At 31.0% G+C, this 17,389-nt stretch overlaps 2 protein-coding genes across 2 annotated transcripts; both read left to right on the top strand.

The window, feature by feature from the left end:
- Positions 1-4,442: 4,442 nt before the first annotated feature.
- On the top strand, positions 4,443-6,572 carry LOTGIDRAFT_134425 (hypothetical protein; the record flags this gene model as incomplete). Its single annotated transcript, XM_009068478.1, has 4 exons — positions 4,443-4,637; positions 5,097-5,313; positions 5,872-5,982; positions 6,439-6,572. The coding sequence occupies 4 exons, from the start codon at positions 4,443-4,445 to the stop codon at positions 6,570-6,572; spliced, it is 657 nt and encodes a 218-aa protein (XP_009066726.1).
- Positions 6,573-11,047: 4,475 nt separating this feature from the next.
- Positions 11,048-13,102, top strand: LOTGIDRAFT_169853 (hypothetical protein; the record flags this gene model as incomplete). Its single annotated transcript, XM_009068477.1, has 2 exons — positions 11,048-12,282; positions 13,039-13,102. The coding sequence occupies 2 exons, from the start codon at positions 11,048-11,050 to the stop codon at positions 13,100-13,102; spliced, it is 1,299 nt and encodes a 432-aa protein (XP_009066725.1).
- Positions 13,103-17,389: the final 4,287 nt, after the last annotated feature.

Genomic DNA, 17,389 nt, shown 5'->3' with positions numbered 1-17,389 from the left:
TATAATTTATTGTGGTTAAGTTATGTGCTGAAAGGAACCAATGTGGAAGATATTACTACTTGTTAACTGGTACTAGAAAAAATGTAACTTTGACTTTAATTGAGTATGATGATCGATTATTGAAATTATAAATTCCTAGCAATGGTAATGGTTTATTTTGATCATTTTACCCTGCGTAGACCTATTAACCATAATATGCAGTGGTTGGTGAAATATATTTGTATAGTAGGCCTACTGTAGTAAGTAGCCTAAATGAAAATTGTAAGTAGCTGAAGTCAAAAGTAGGAAATAAAATCATGGAAGAGGAGCATTTAGAACTAGAACTGAAAGTTTTATGAAACAGCTGCCTTAAAATGGCTTGTAGATTTGCTGATTGACCACTGTGGCTTATTAATTAAATTATCTCTAGTTTAATTGTTTTGGGGGAAGATAAATATACCAATCAATAAAAATATTATGATAGAATAAAAAAATCCATTTTAAAGACAGTCATTGAATTTCTATGAAGGAAGCATTTCAAATATAATTTTGCACACGATAAATTTATAAACAAAAACAACAATGTAAATTGACTTAGATATCAGTTTGGTTAGAGAGTAGATTGTTATAGTCACTGCTTTTTTTGTTGTTTTTCATTAATTTAGTGTTAAATGTATTTGTAATGAAATGGCGTATCACAGCTAAGTATTTGGTATCACAATGTAACATTGATTATTTATTTTTTACAGCCTGCTTTGATTTAAATAAATACGTTACCTATTTGTAAAGAAAATCTTCAGAATGATGCAGGAACATAAACGAGATATTTTACGGAGACATCGTGAAGATATTGGCAAGTCTATACATGATATTAATTCAATAGTGAGTAAATTAACAGATTATAAAGTCATCACACAGTACATGGAAGAAGACATTTTGGTAAGTTCTAAGTTGCTAATCAAAGGAATCCAAAAAATTGTAATTTTCGATTGACATAAAAATACTATGAAAATGAATCAAATAGTATTAAAAAAAAAAGAAAAATTCTCTGGTTTCAAATAGTAAGTTACATGTTCTGAATTGGTAAGATTGATGACATCATAATTAGACATGTATTATTTGCTCATGTAATGAAGGTCTTGAAAATGACATGCATTTGTGGGTATGGCAATAAAGGCTTTTTCCAGCTTAGTACATTAACAGCTTATGTTAATGAGTAGATGCTTTTTGAACTACAGATATTGAGACCATTTTATTTTGAATATTTTTTTGTTCAATTTCTTAATTGCCTGTTCAATTTTAGTCCAAGCCAACAAGAATTCAGAAATGTCGTGAATTGTTAAATATTTTACCAAGGAGAGGTGATTCAGCTTTTGATATGTTCGGGAAAGTTTTAATAGATTGTAACGAACCCGTAGCAGCAAACTATCTGGGAGGCACATTTGGAATAACAACAGAACATCAGTTACCATCAGGTACCATATTGTTTCATAGATTAAGGGGCAGTATGAGTTTTGGTGTTGGACCTCATAAAGATTCAATTTCTAGTTAAAATCTTTAGAATAGTGGGAGACATAGTTTTTACAATGAGGCCAGACCAATTTATTTTCTTGTTTGATGGATTTTTTCAAGAAAAAGGTCAGAAGAGAAAAAAAAATTACAAAAGGCACAACTGACCTGGATTTTTCTACTTTCTCAGAATTGATTTTATCAAAAATCATATATTTTATTTATAATGGAAGTATCTGGAAATTTTTTTTTTTAAGGAATGAAGGTTGTTTTTTTTTCATAGAAACTAATTTAGATTTTTTTTTTCCTCTGATTTCTGGAAATTTATGGTAGAAGGATCCGGTGTCTATTTTGCATAAATTTGTACAGACGTTTTCTTACACCTACCAAATAGCATAACAAACATAAAAAGTTTACGTAAAACTTTTAAATGGTTTTGTTGTTAAAAGATTAACACCTACCATAAAGCATAATTAACTTAAAAAGTTAACAAAAGCTTTTTAGATAGTTGTGAAATTAAATTTTCGGTTATCATGTAAAATTTTTGGACGTACAAAAATCATAAGGCTATTTCAGAAACACTTTTTTTGCTCTTTGAATAATTATCAAATTCTTGCATTCTTTTGAAGCTTAATATTTAGACGTTAGTATTCTGATAATCTGTGAAAAATTACATTTGGTTAAAAAGGAGAAATATGTTAAAAATTTGAAGAATTGTTGATTTGTTGTTATTTTTGATTATGGAAATTTTGACTTGAAATCACATTTACAGTATTTCCTGATCCAAATGATGATACAAAAATTGTCAGTGTTCCGAAATGTATTGCCATGAACGGTGACCAAATGTATGAAAAGTTTAAAAGATGTACGACTGATAGTGAGGTGAGTAAAATTGTTATCGTATAACCTAAATATATAGTACGTGTATCCTGATGTATTATACTTTTATAATTCTTATACAATAAAATAAAATATTTTCACTGTTAAAATAGTGCTCAATATATCAATTGTAGAGCGATATAGAAATACCACTGTTAAAATAGTGCTCAATATATCAATTGTAGAGTGATATAGAAATACCAGTGTTAAAATAGTGCTTAATACATCAATTGTAGAGTGATATAGAAATACCACTGTTAAAATAGAGCTCAATATATCAATTGTAGAGCGATATAGAAATACCACTGTTAAAATAGTGCTCAATACATCAATTGTAGAGTGATATAGAAATACCACTGTTAAAATAGTGCTCAATATATCAATTGTAGAGCAATATATAGAAATACCACTGTTAAAATAGTGCTTAATACATCAATAGTAGAGCGATATAGAAATACCACTGTTAAAATAGTGCTTAATACATCAATAGTAGAGCGATATAGAAATACCACTGTTAAAATAGAGCTCAATACATCAATTGTAGAGTGATATAGAAATACCACTATTGAAATAGTGCTCAATATATCAATTGTAGAGTGATATAGAAATACCACTGTTAGAATAGTGCTCAGTACATCAATTGTAGAGTGATATAGAAATACCACTGTTAAAATAGTACTCAGTACATCAATTGTAGAGTGATATAGAGATACCACTGTTAAAATAGTACTTAGGACATCAATTGTAGAGTGATATAGAAATACCACTATTGAAATAGTGCTCAGTACATCAATTGTAGAGTGATATAGAAATACAACTGATAAATAGTGCTCGATACATCAATTGTAGAATGCTATAGAAATACCACTGTTAAAATAGTTCTCAATATATCAATTGTAGAGCAATATATAGAAATACCACTGTTAACATAGTGCTCAATACATCAATTGTAGAGCGATATAGAAATACCACTGTTAAAATAGAGCTCAATATATCAATTGTAGAGTGATTTAGAAATACCACTGTTAAAATAGAGCTCAATATATCAATTGTAGAGCGATATAGAAATACCACTGTTAAAATAGAGCTCAATACATCAATTGTAGAGGGATATATAAATACCACTGTTAAAATAGTGCTCAGTACATCAATTGTAGAGCGATATAGAAATACCACTGTTAAAATAGTGCTTTATACATCAGAATTGAAATATTAAAACAGAACTTGAATCATTTTTTTTTTTTTTTTTTTAAACAATATTTATTGTTAAAGTTAAGATTGAAGATAGTTGGAATTTCCTTATGTGAGAAAGTAAGAGTTTCTGTTTTCAGTGGATTGAATGTAACTTGCCATTTTTGGGACCACTCACTTAATTTTTCAAGATCTGAATTAAGTGCTTCTTGACATGCTTCTTTGTTTTCAATGGTCATGAACAGAGACGTATCATCAGCAAAAAGCTTGGGGTTGGAAAGAAGACCATCACTAATGACATTGACGTAGACTAGAAAGAGCAGAGGGCTCAAAACCAACCCTCAACTGAACTTGAATCATGTTGTTGTTACTGCTATAAAACACCTATTACAACCATATGCAGTCGTTTAAATATCGAAAATATGAAAATAGTACCGAACTCTCAGAGCATAAATTACAAAATATCCTGATTTATTGATAGCAGAGCTAAAGCCCACACAAAGAAAATCAAACGATGTAACCAGTGTTTCACTGAAAAGCTTTCCATCATTAATTCTCCCAAACACTTTTTGAAAAATGTTCCAAATTCGTCTCGAAATGTAGACATGAGAATAAGTTATACTTGTCCAACTTCAGTTGGGATGTAGGCTGAAAATAGGTCAGTTGTCTGAAGTTCACATATCATGAAACTCTGATTAACAGCAACATGTGTTTTTAGGTTCTGTTATAATATTTCTGATTCTTATACAAGTGGATTAACCTAAATCTTGATATTTTGAAAAAAAAATTATTTTTATTACATTTTCCTGTTTTCGTGAGAAATTTTGATAGTAATTTTAATAGTTTTTGATTTTTTAGTCAATATTTCATAATTGTGAATTGATATGCATGAAATATTACAGATTTACCAAATGAATTCAAACCCTCGGGGACACTGTGTGGTGATAAATAATGAGATATTTCATAAAAGTACAGAACTTGATGATCGAGATGGCACAGAGAAAGATGTGATTTCTTTGGAGAAACTTTTCACACAGTTACATTTTTTAGTTGATGTGCGCAATAACAAAACTGCACAGGTAAAAGAATTTGATATTGATAGTTAATTCCTAAAATATAAACAGAATTAAATATTTGATAACAATTCACGCTTATTAATATAGAATATAATATTTTAAATATCACTCTATGGGGTAAATTTTGATGCCTCTTCCAGTGCTTCCAACTGTTGGCCTGGTGTCGGCTTTCATCCCTAATACCATTAATTAACGATATGATTATGACAATATAGATTGAAGGAAGAAGTATTTCCCAGGTAATGGACTTCAAGCATTCATCCCCTAAGCTTATTACTTCAAGAGATTATATAATAAGAGGTTTTCTAAAAAAAAGTTATGTGTATAAGGGACACTGATAGCATCAATTTACACCATTCAAATTCTCAATTAAGACGTCTGTGGTTCTTGCAATTCCACTATGTGGTTTATGATGTCACTATCACACTATATTTCATTATGTAATTCTTTTTTTTTTTGTAGGAAATAGTGGACATAGTACAAGAGTATACAGATATGGATCACACCAATTATGATTGTTTTGTAATGGTTATTTTATCTCATGGTTCCCATGGTAATGTTTATGGAGTAGATGGCAAGGAAGTGGACATTAGCAAAATTGTTTTTAGTTTTGATTCGATTTATTGTCAAAGTTTACATGGAAAACCAAAACTGTTTTTCATTCAAGCTTGTCAGGGAAGTGAGTATAAGTTTATGTTTATACAATCTAATTAAACCTATATGCCCCAAGCCTTGAATTAAGCCTAGCATTAAAGGGACAGATTAGCCATTTTTGACCAATTGTATCGTAGTCTCAGAAACAGAAACAGGAGCCAAGCTGATCAGTAATAATGTTAACACCTCACCATCCAACTTTTAGCCTTCAAATCCATGTGTCAAGAATTATTTGGACCAGTTTGAAAGTTAAAAAGATGTTTCGTCTTTTCTTGAGATTCTGCCATATAGGAAAGTGAATTTCCGAGTTTTAGTTTAGGTATTTTTGTACATTTCTTGTAACTGAAGGCTTATTCAAGACCAAAAAATGGCAAATCTGGTCCTTAAAAACATATCGAAAAAGATTAAGAACAATTGGTTGTGCTTTCCTCAGAAGTGTCCATCTCTGAACACTGACTGGCCCTTTCTGTCTTTCATAAGCCTAAATTTAAAATTCCATATATTTCATCAACAGACATAAAAGATTGGGGAACAGAAAATAGCCAAAAAATAACTGAAAAAGACAAGGAACAAATGAATGAAGTCACTCAAAAGTTGGATGAGCTAGATTTACAAGACATTGAGCAAGTTGATGAAGCCTTGCATAATACTGCTAGAAGAGCTGATATGTTTATCTCCATGGCAACAAGTCCAGGTAATTATAAATTTGTGATGAATAAACACCAACTTACCTCTTTTCTTCATAATAGAAAAACCTTAATTATAGTTAAAAAGTTACCATCCACATTTACTTATCTTCTATAATCATATTATGGTCAATGCATCAATATTTTATGGATTTCAAGGCTCAAATTTGGACGGTGAGCTGTGAACACTATTACTGGATGGCTAAGCAAAAAAAATTCATGTTTCTAAGTAAATCTATTTGATTTATAGATTAGAATTTCCAGAACCAAAAAAGGAAGAAAAAAGATTTTTCTTCTTCAGTTGTTTTCTTACACCTACCAAAAAGCGTAATGAAGTCAGTTTACATTGGCGTTAAAAAATTGACAGCTTGATTTTTTTAGTTTAATCTTACATACATGTGAAGGACATATTTCTGTAGTTTTTAGTGTATAGTTTTTATAAATTTCTATCAATTATATTTCAGGTTATGTATCTTGGCGAAATATCAACATTGGAACGTGGTTTATACAAGCTGTGGTCTATGCCTTTAAATACTGGGCTCATAGCTGTGAACTAGTTAATATTATGACTAAGGTAGGTACAAAACATGGAGGTTGAAATCTGTACAGAACACACAATACATCCTAGTATGGTTTCTGCTCCTGTTGGACTAATGATGCCATGCAGTGTACAATGAAGAACTATTTGCCTAAACCTAAACCTTTTTTCGATTTCCAATTGTGAAGGAACCTATTAGAAGCACAAAAGTCACAAAGCATATGGAATCTGAAAGACAAGAAGATCAAGAATGTTTTTTCAGTATTACCTCTGACAACAAATTGAACTATTTGTGCATACACGTTTGCTCAGATTAAATATTGGTTACTGAAAATTTCTTTCCAGGTGAATAATTTAGTTCAAAAAGCTGAAACAATTAGTGATCGTAATAAACAGTCTCCAGAATATAGGTCATCATTAAGTAAAAGTCTGTACTTTTTTCCTGGTCTGGTCCAGGCAACCCAACCTAATGTTTCTCAACCCAGAAATCAACTACAACCAATGGATCAATCAGAAAAGTCAACCACTCTTCCGAACCCAACCAATTCAATAATATAATTAGTTCTTGTAAGTGATATGGGTTAAAAGTATTTCATGATATTTACCTAACTCAAATATATTTCAATATAGGGCCAAGGTATTTTTTACAATTTATGGTCCAAAATTTTATTGAATTTAATTTATCTTAAAGGGACAGGTCTGCCATTTTGGGGGGTTGATTTTAGTCTTGGATATATGTAAATAGTCTTTAGAATACTAGAAATGTACGAAAATCGCATGACGATTTGAAGGCTCAAATTTCAACGCTGAGCTTAAATTCTTAAATGAGAATTATATTTGAAAACAGATTTCATTAGAAGAGCATGCTCTTTTGTTTGATTCTGGTCTATAAACATTGATTTTGTTGACTTAAATTTGCTATTGTATTGTTTTTATTTAATACTTTAGGTTAATCAGCAGATTCACATTTGATCACATAAATAGAAAATAATCATCTAGAATTGAAAAGGTGTAATGATGGTATCAATATAACTAGATATATGTGTAGAGTAGATTCTGTCCACTCTAAAAATATCAATTTCTTTCATGGTATGATGTTTTATGGGTGTCAACCAAGTCAACTAGGGACATACTGGAATACTGTTTGATGCCCTTTTACAAAACCAACAAAAATTGTGGACCACCTTCTATTTATAGTCTAGCCAACCACCCATATATAACAAATGGGACTTTAAGTCTTTTAATCTATTTATAGCATTCTAGGTCAGCAATTGTATAACACCATTAAATATTAATTCTTTTGCTGATATGCTTTTTAACGAATTGATAATTTGTCAGAATGGCTGCCTATCTAGAGTGCTTTTTGGGTCAGTCACACCTTCCTGATGCTGATGTAGGCCCTAGCTAGTTATATTTTAATGTACAAAACTATTATTTTCACCGAAAGAAAAATAGATGAAATATACTAATTTTTATGAATTTGCCCAATGATACAGATCAATTTCATCCACCCATGATACCCAAAATATCATACTAGCTATGTGGACTCTCAGTATAGATTATGAGGTTCCATGGTTTAATTGTTTAAGTATGATTATCCAACATTCCAATAAAAATACACAAACTATCATAATATTGTGCAGTATGTTTTTTGCCCTATTTTAGTTTTGAAAAGATAGACATTAGTTAAGTTAAAACAGAAAAAGAAACTAAGTACTATCGATCCGAACAAAACCTTAAATCCAAAATAACAATGGTATCGCTCATGAACTTTCCACATGAGGAAGCTATAATAGATCAACCATAAGTGAGTATCTGATTAGAGTAGCCTAATTTGTGTGTTTTCCACAGTACGATTCAATATTTTGCAGGAAAGAGTTCTTATGTTTGTCCAAAAATACGATTTCAGCATATGAAATGAAATAGTAGCCTACTTCATTGAGCATCTTCTCAACACAAATTGGTATAGAAAAAATTTAATAGGGGGCTTAAATAGCTCCAAATGTTAAATATGATCAAAGGCCTTTAGATTAGCTCATCTTCACAATGCCAAACTACTACGAACTTTGTCTTATGCCTTGACTGTAATAACCACCTTTCTTGTTTCATGGTAGCATCAATTTTATTGGATTGTACGCCAGCAATTATTGCCAATCAGAGACCTTGACAAATAGACTGTAAATATTATGGCTAATTGTTTAAGACTTTCTGTTGATGACTCTGATTGGCTGTATTTGCTAACTTACAATCCTATCAAATCGTTGCCAAAAAAAAAATAAATGAAAATAGGCTGGCTATTGCATTCAAGTCAAGGTATAAGACGTCATGCACTTCTTTATCCATTGTTCACAATAGAATTATAGGCTAAAGTTCTATGTTCACATACACCTTTTTTATAGTCAAAATGATAGAGTAGATAGTTACTGTAGTAGTTTTGACTTTTCATTGCAAAATTTATGTTTTCTTTTAAAATTTTGATTCAATTTGGATTCCAAAACGCGACCACCCACCAACTGCGCAAGTTACTGAGCAAGTGCAAAAAGCACCCTAGGCCACCGCGACCTATAGGGTGTTTCATAAATATTATTAAAGGGATTGTAAAGAGGTTTTTGAAACATTTTATGTGTATAGAGGACACTGATAGTATTGATATCATGCACCATTGCAATTTTCAATCCGACGTCTGTGAGCGTTTTATGACGTCACTAAGCAGGTTTAAATTGCGTAAAGTGACGCCATAAAACACTTAATTTTAGTGGAATTGCAGGAACCACACATGTCTGTCTGAAATTGGAATGATGCAAATTGTTGTCATCAGTGTCCCCCATATACATACAAGTTTAGAAAACATCTTTTCAATCCCTTTAATAGTTTTATAGGCCTAGTCCATATTGACAAAGAACACGCCTAAACTAAAGTATTCAAAATGCTTATATATCTTGTATCAAATGTCTAATTATATTGGCTTATTGCCAAACGGACATGGACTTAAAAAAAAAAAAGTAATCATTCGGAATTTTCAATTAGAGTTAGAGGTTTACAATCAATTAATGACTCTAGGTAGCTAGGTCTATGACGTAATATTAATCATATGACTTCCAAGAAAATGGTTAAAAATAGGCCGAACAATCAATTCGATTTCCAAGCATTTTATCAGCTTGTTGTCAAAACAGAATGTCAAGTTTCAGTATCAGATAATATGTCAGCACGGGTTCTAATACCCATTGGAGTGTAAAAATTTCTGTATGGGATTGGAATAAGGACTATTACTAGTACTAATAACATTACAAGTGAGTTACATTTATAGGCTAGTATTAAATATAATTATATACGATATATAGTAGACAATATATAGGCTAAATTATTAATGTATGTAGACCCTACGGATATTGGTATACAAAATGTCTCTGACTACATTGGTGGGACTTTCAGGCATCCTATTTTCGGATGTCAGGTAGAGAAGCCCCACAGTACAAGGTGGAATGGTCTCAATTATGTGTCTTATGTGGGGAGGAGAAATTTGCAATCACATTTCTTTTCAAAAAACCACATGCGGCACCAGTAACTTAGAAAGCAACCATAAGCAGGGTGAAAAGCAAGAAGTCGAAAAAACTATGAAAAAGTTAAAATCATCTCTAATTTCTTGTCATAATTCATGCTTGGGTTCTCTCCTATAATTTCCACGCTTGACTATTGACATTTTTATAACAAAAAACACAAGAAGTATATTATGGTATAACTAACTTTTTTAATAACAAAGCACATAATGTTTTGACATTTTTCCTTGTTTTCTTGAGAGCAATAACATTATAAGAATAGGAAAGATCACAGCCTGCTTCCACAGACCTATTATGTATTTCAGATATATTAAATAGGTCGCAATTAACCCTCAATTGACTATAGGCCTACTGTAGAGAACTGTGATATATAGCCCACATATGTTATAAATAGTAAAATTACACTATATACGAACAATTTCATATTATAAAATTTGTATGTTTCTACTTTCATTTTAGTCAAGGAAGTAAATTGATTTCATATAGAACACCATTTGTTTTACTAGGCTATAAACTGTGATGAATATTAAGTCTTGAAAGTATTAAATAATGATTATAGTCAGCCGTGACTATCAGACTAATGTAGGCTGTATCAGAAACTTGACAAAAAGTCTGATGAATTCTTACATTTTGCTTAAGCACCAAATAAAATGTGTAGGTGTTTGGAAATTTTAGATATCGTAATAAAAAGTAAAATTCAACAGCTACTTTTGACTCTAGGATAACATCTGAGGTTTGAATCCGGAGGATCCTGTTTGCTACATTATCTAACATACCCAATTCCAGCTGGGTCTAATGAAATATTGAGGAAAGATGACTCATTCAAGGTCATCAGACTTTGCACACTGATTGAGAACCTTCACCAATTGTTTGTAAAGATAAGAAAGAAAGATATGAAGATATGATAGCAAGACTTTAAATGGTTGAGGAGGTTTCATATTGTTTTATTATTTTACCTTTTCAGATGAATTAACTATAATGGCTGAAAGAAGTCATACTACAAGAAGCGAAGATCTTGCACGTTCTGCAATTCAAATGATTGCTTCTAGAAATGGAGAAAATATGGATTTCAATCGTTTACAGAGCAAGCTAAATATTGAAAGTAGATCTGAACTCTTAGATTGTTTACTAGATTATCCACAAATATTTGCATTTTGCCGTGAACATGGGAGATCAGAAATGGTTAATTTGGTTGTACAAGTTAATCTATGTCCAGATTACTGCTCAGAATCTAATTGTGATGACAGAGATTGTCCAATGTTTCATATCTGTAAGTTCTACATTTTATCAGATGGGTGTCTGTCAAAGAGGAATACCTGTAAATATGGACATGCCCTTAATAGTGAACATAATATAAAACTTTTCCGTGCCTTGCTACTGGATGATCTTCCCTATAAATATTTACAGAAACTCTTTCGGCTGCGAAGAAACAGAACCGAAGCCAGCATACCAAGAATTTGTTCATTTTATAATGTGAGCAGAGGCTGTTCAAAAGGTGGGAAATGTACAAGTTTGCATATTTGTGAGCATTATGTTTGGGGTAATTGTAAGTTTGGTCGTGGTAAATGTAATCGTAGCCACGAAATTCTGAATAATGAGAAGATTTTAAAGAGATTTGGAATAAACACAGAAAGAAATCAATCTGCTATTTTGGGAGAAATTAAAGACATGTATGACATGATTGAAGAAAGAAAGGCACGAAATGCAAACTATAGTAGACCTAATGAAGTTGATTACAATAAAACAAGAGGCCCTAGAAATAATATGGATTCTTACACTCCAAGAGCACAGATGGTTGACACTTTTAACAATATGACTATTTCACAGCAAGCAACTAGTAATGGTTCTGTAGGACACTCTTACAACAGACAACACAGAGAACAGTTGAACAGATCATGGTATACACCTATTCAACAATCTAGGAGTCGACAAATGCAGCTGATTCAATCTCCTGTAGCTTATCCCATTCAGCATCCACAACCAGGACAACGCCCAGGACTGAGATATAATTCAGCACCATCCTGCCATACCAGATCTCAAAGCCATCATCAAGGAAATCGCAAACTTTTCTCCAAAGCCAGACGATTTGGCAGCAGTACTAATATTGCCACTCAGTCAAACGAACCTACTATTTGTCAATATTATTTGGCTGGGAATTGCCGTTATAAAAACCATTGTAAAAATATACATCCACGGAATGATGATCATTCAAGGTAAGTCCAAATAGCTTATATCTAGTTTGTTAGTAGTTTTCTATCTTCATTTTACTTGTTTAAAGGGACAGGTTTGCTATCTGTTCGACCAAGCGTACCTTAGTCTTAGAAACAGGAATTTCTTAGCTGAGATACTAATTATAGTGTTCAAAGATCACCATAAAAATTTGGTTGTTGTACAGTTCTTGTACTTATGAAGACTATTTACATATATATTCAAGACCCAAAGAATCAAACCCCCGAAAATGGCGAATCTGTCCCTTTAGTTCATAACACAGGTTCATAAAACAATATGAGCTCAAAGCACAGGTTAAGAACTTTGCAAATTAGGTCATGTATCCAGCCATGTAAACAAACATAACATGTTTTAAGTTGACAACTCAGTTAAGGTAGAAGCTAAAGGGCATGAAATCGCAGATTACTTGGACTACAAGTTTCAATTTAGTAATCACATGAATGTGTTTATCATGATCTATTTTGTTACGTGCTAAGGCATTTTGGAGAAATGTTTAAAAAGGCTCAAAATGAAGGCCCTATATCGAAAGAGTGCAAGAATGTAAGGAAATTATGTCTTTATTGATAGTTGTCTGATATATATAATCTTTCATTGCCAAGACATCAAGTAAAATTTAATCCTGCAACTCATTTCATAAATTTCATATTATATAAGCACTCATTTTAGATCTTCTATATCTAACAGCTTTGAAAATTGTATTAGGGTGTATGTTTTTCACTATTTATTTTTATTATTTCCAGTGATAGTGAAAGCGAAGGAGATAGTGATAGAACCTACACATCAGATGAATCAGATGATAATTAATTTGAACTTTTTTTTAGCTTTTTATCTTAATTATTTTGTTTTACCAAATAGGTATATTACTAAGCCTTCTTATTTATAGCATAAAGCCCTATTTATATTTTTAGATACTTTTTGATACTTTAGACTTATAGCATAGACTTTTGTTTAACAGTTAAAATTCTTGATGTTTCTATATAGCCCTTTCTATGTATAACATAGCCTACAGTTCTGTTTAACAGTGTAAATACTTGTTGCTATAAAGCCCTCCCTATTTACAGCATGAAGCCCTTTTTATAAGTTTATATACCTTTTATTATATATAGCACCCCCTGCTCATAGCATGGATACATAATATTTATTACTATATAACACTACCTATAGAATAGAGCTCTGTTTAACAGTTCAACATGTTACATGTACATAGATAGTGCTCCTTACTCATAGTTATAGTGTTATAACACTCTACTTATTGCATAGAGCTCTGTTTAATAATTAACCTAGATAGCACTCCCTACTCCTAGGGTGAATATATAATATTTATTACTATATAACACTCTATATTATATAGCATCTATAATATTTAACAGTTCAACATATTATATGTATATAGATAAAACTCCCTACTCATAGCATAGATATACTACTTAACAGTTGAACATACCTAGATAGAACTCCCTATTTAGAGCATAGATATATAATAATTATTACTATATTATTGTCCTGTTATTTGACGTTTCGGCTGACTGCCTTCTTCAGAAACACCCAAAATAGATCTCGATCACATCTTATTCCGTTATTTTACTAACTATTTAAAGTTTAGAATACTCAAACTGTTTGATGGTTGTCATGTCAAAAAGTTCATTTACGACGTCATTTCATCTTTCGTCATGCCGTTAATAGTCTCTCCACAGAAAACCAACGAACACTTCTTATTCAACCCATTTGGATCCTCCGTTCGTAACCTCTTCATCCAATCACGTTCCTTGATGATTCTCACGTTCCGCGTTTCATCGTTTCTGAAGAAGGCAGTAAGTCGAAACGTCAAATAACAGGACAATAATATAGTTTTAATTGGTTTCCCCTTTTTGGGAATTTGTGATATCATATAATAATTATTGTTATATAAAACTCTACTTAACAGTAGAACATACCTGATAGAACAAACTCTACTTGTAGCATAGAGTTCTATTTTATATTTTAGAAAATTATTATTATAAGCTTATTACATATATTGCTACCTATATTTCACTTAAAAGTGAAAATACTTTTTTGGTATATAGGCTAAAGACTACCTACTTAGATTTGTAAGCTTTAATACCAGTAGAAAGATTGTCCAGTCCATTGTTATACAGTAGATAAACAAAAAATTCTCACTGTTAAAATAGTGCTCAATACATCAATTGTAGAGTGATGTAGAAATAACACTGTTAAAATAGTACTTAATACATCAATTGAAGAGTGATATAGAAATACCACTGTTAAAATAGTGCTCAGTACATCAATTGAAGAGTGATATAGAAATACCACTGTTGAAATAGTGCTCAATACATCAATTGTAGAGTGATATAGAGATACCACTGTTTAAATAGTGCTCAGTACATCAATAGTAGAGCGATATAGAAATACCACTGTTAACATAATGATCAATACATCAATTGTAGAGCGATATAGAAATACCACTGTTAAAATAGTGCTCAATATATCAATTGTAGAGCGATTTAGAAATACCACTGTTAAAATAGTGCTCAATATATCAATTGTAGAGCAATATAGAAATACCACTGTTAAAATAGTGCTCAATATATCAATTGTAGAGCAATATAGAAATACCACTGTTAAAAATGGATTTCCTTTTTAGTGTCATATTAAGCAAACTATTTGATTAATTGGAGTTTCTAATGAATCATCATGTATTCTTAATCCTATCATTATGTTTTTATTGCATATAATTAAGAGTGTTAACCAATCATAAATGTCTATGGACGTACAGTCAGGATTAACAAAGAAAAAAGACTTTTTGACGTTTCTTGATCGGTCACTCATTTTGACAATAGATAATATATGATATTCTGGATTCAAAACATAAACATGATCAGGCCATTTAGTAGTAATCAACAAAATGTAAGTTTAGTCTGTAAAGTTTCAAATCTAATTAGAAATAAAGTGGGTTGCTCAAGGGCGAAATATCAGGTTGCCAGAATTTCTAACCTAGGGGGTGGGTAACCCTTTTGGCCCCCCTTTGGCTCCACCACTGTGTGTAGGCATTTCTTGTGTTACACAGAGCACAGAAAGGAGAAAGGTTTTTTAATAGCAGTTTCCAAAAATAGTGATTAGGGTGGTTGAAAGGTAACAAGTTACTATCCAACAGAAGGCACTGGCAAATTGAACCCCTTTGTCAACCCTTGTGATCCAGAATGATAAAATGCTATAAGTGTTATACTGATTACCATAAAACTTTATGCAGGTATATGATGCAGTCAGGCATTTTGTACCATTTTCACATTTCAAACCATGTGTTCTTGTTACACCTTGTTGGGCCTATATAAGGATCAATTGATCATCTTTTTTTATTGTATTTATATGTTTTTAGTATTATGCTTCATTTAGCTTTTAAGAGTATTAATTTAATACACAATTTTGCTCAATTATATGGTATACTTAACATGGACCATTTATATTTTTTGTTTCAACAACTTTAAAATAGAAAAAAAATAAAAAAAATTAAAATACATTTATAAATGAAATAATAATTCAAAAAAGAGGAAACCTGATTTAAAGAAATTTCCAAAAAGAAAATAAAAAAGAATTATCTAGTATTAATAAAGTATTATTAACCTGGTAACTTGTTTCAGTTGACTTTCCTAATGATTCAACAAATTTTGTAGACTGAAACTACCAAGAAAAGAAATTTGAGGAATAATAATAATAATAAACTTTTTATTTTACATGGGTCAGAATTAGGCCCATTACACAAGGACATGGTCCTGTCTAGCATTCAGGAAAAAAATATAGAGAAAAGAAAAAAATGTTTTTGAGACCTAAGTGTGGTATCAAATTAAAATGGAAGGTTCATGTGGCTGTTTGAAGTTCCAAGATGTACACAAATTCAATTTGCTTGACCTAACTTGTATTATTTGTTTGTTTTAAATTTGTGAAATCAATTAGGGGTCTTATTCTCCAAAACTTAACTTAAGTCAAATCCAGATTTTAAGAATTACAGTTTTCTGATTGGATAACAAATTTAAATTTAAGATCAATTTTAGTGATTCACCAATCAGATAACTGGAACACTATAATCATCTTAAGTTTTTCCTGAATAAGGCCCTAGTTATTCAAACACTTGAACCTTTTAAGTCTTGTATGGCTTGTTACTTGATCCACAAACACAATTGAAGTGAAATATTTTTATTTGTTATATTTTCATGTTATGTTTTAGTGTGGACAATTTTTAAGTTTTTTCAAGTAATTTCTGAGATCTGAAATAGATATTATAACAACGTTAAATTTCATGAGTCTACTCTAATATAAACTCTACATTTGACTCATCATGTCCTACATTCATAAATACTTAAGATCGTGTAAAATCCTGTATTTGGGATACGAAGCATGACTATAATTATATAATACAGTGTAATTTACAGGAGCACAACTGTAGGTGAGGTTTGGAGTCTAGAATCTTCTGGTCCTCCCTTAGAATTGTATTGAATTGAATGTTATTGGTTGATGTTTATAATAAACATGGAAATAGTCTATATAAAGAAGCACAAAATATTGAATATACTTGTTTTAAATTTAATGACGCAAAAGTCCATGCTTATACTGGTAGGGTTGTCAAGCAAAAAATAGTTTTAGCATTGTGAAGCGTTAATAAATTTAGAAATAGCTTATGTAAATATCTTGTGCCAATTTATTATGTTAAATATTAATGTACATGATTGTGTATGCATTTCTTGTGTGAACCAGTATGAAAAAATGATTGTTATATTATCTGACACCGGCCCCCTATAATATTTAGTTGTGCCCCAACAATTATGCTTCTTTGTGTATCACATTTCTAAATTACTTTAATAATTCTATAACAAATTGATAATGAAATCTTCAGCCGGTTTGTGGCTGTATAAATATCTTTGATGATTATTAAGTATATTTGATATTTTTGTACATGACAGACAGATATTGCCCTGGGAATAATCATTAACCCCAATATATTGTCTTTAAAAAAAACACTAAGATTAAAAATGGAAGCCTAATAAAAAAAATCTAACCAACACCCTTGTTTTGTTTATTGATCTGTTATCAGATATTACT

This window comes from Lottia gigantea, assembly GCF_000327385.1.
Source record: "Lottia gigantea unplaced genomic scaffold LOTGIsca_90, whole genome shotgun sequence".
NCBI lineage: Eukaryota > Metazoa > Mollusca > Gastropoda > Lottiidae > Lottia > Lottia gigantea.
The sequence above is the reverse complement of the archived record's forward strand: the minus strand, read 5'-3'. Positions and strand labels throughout refer to the sequence as shown.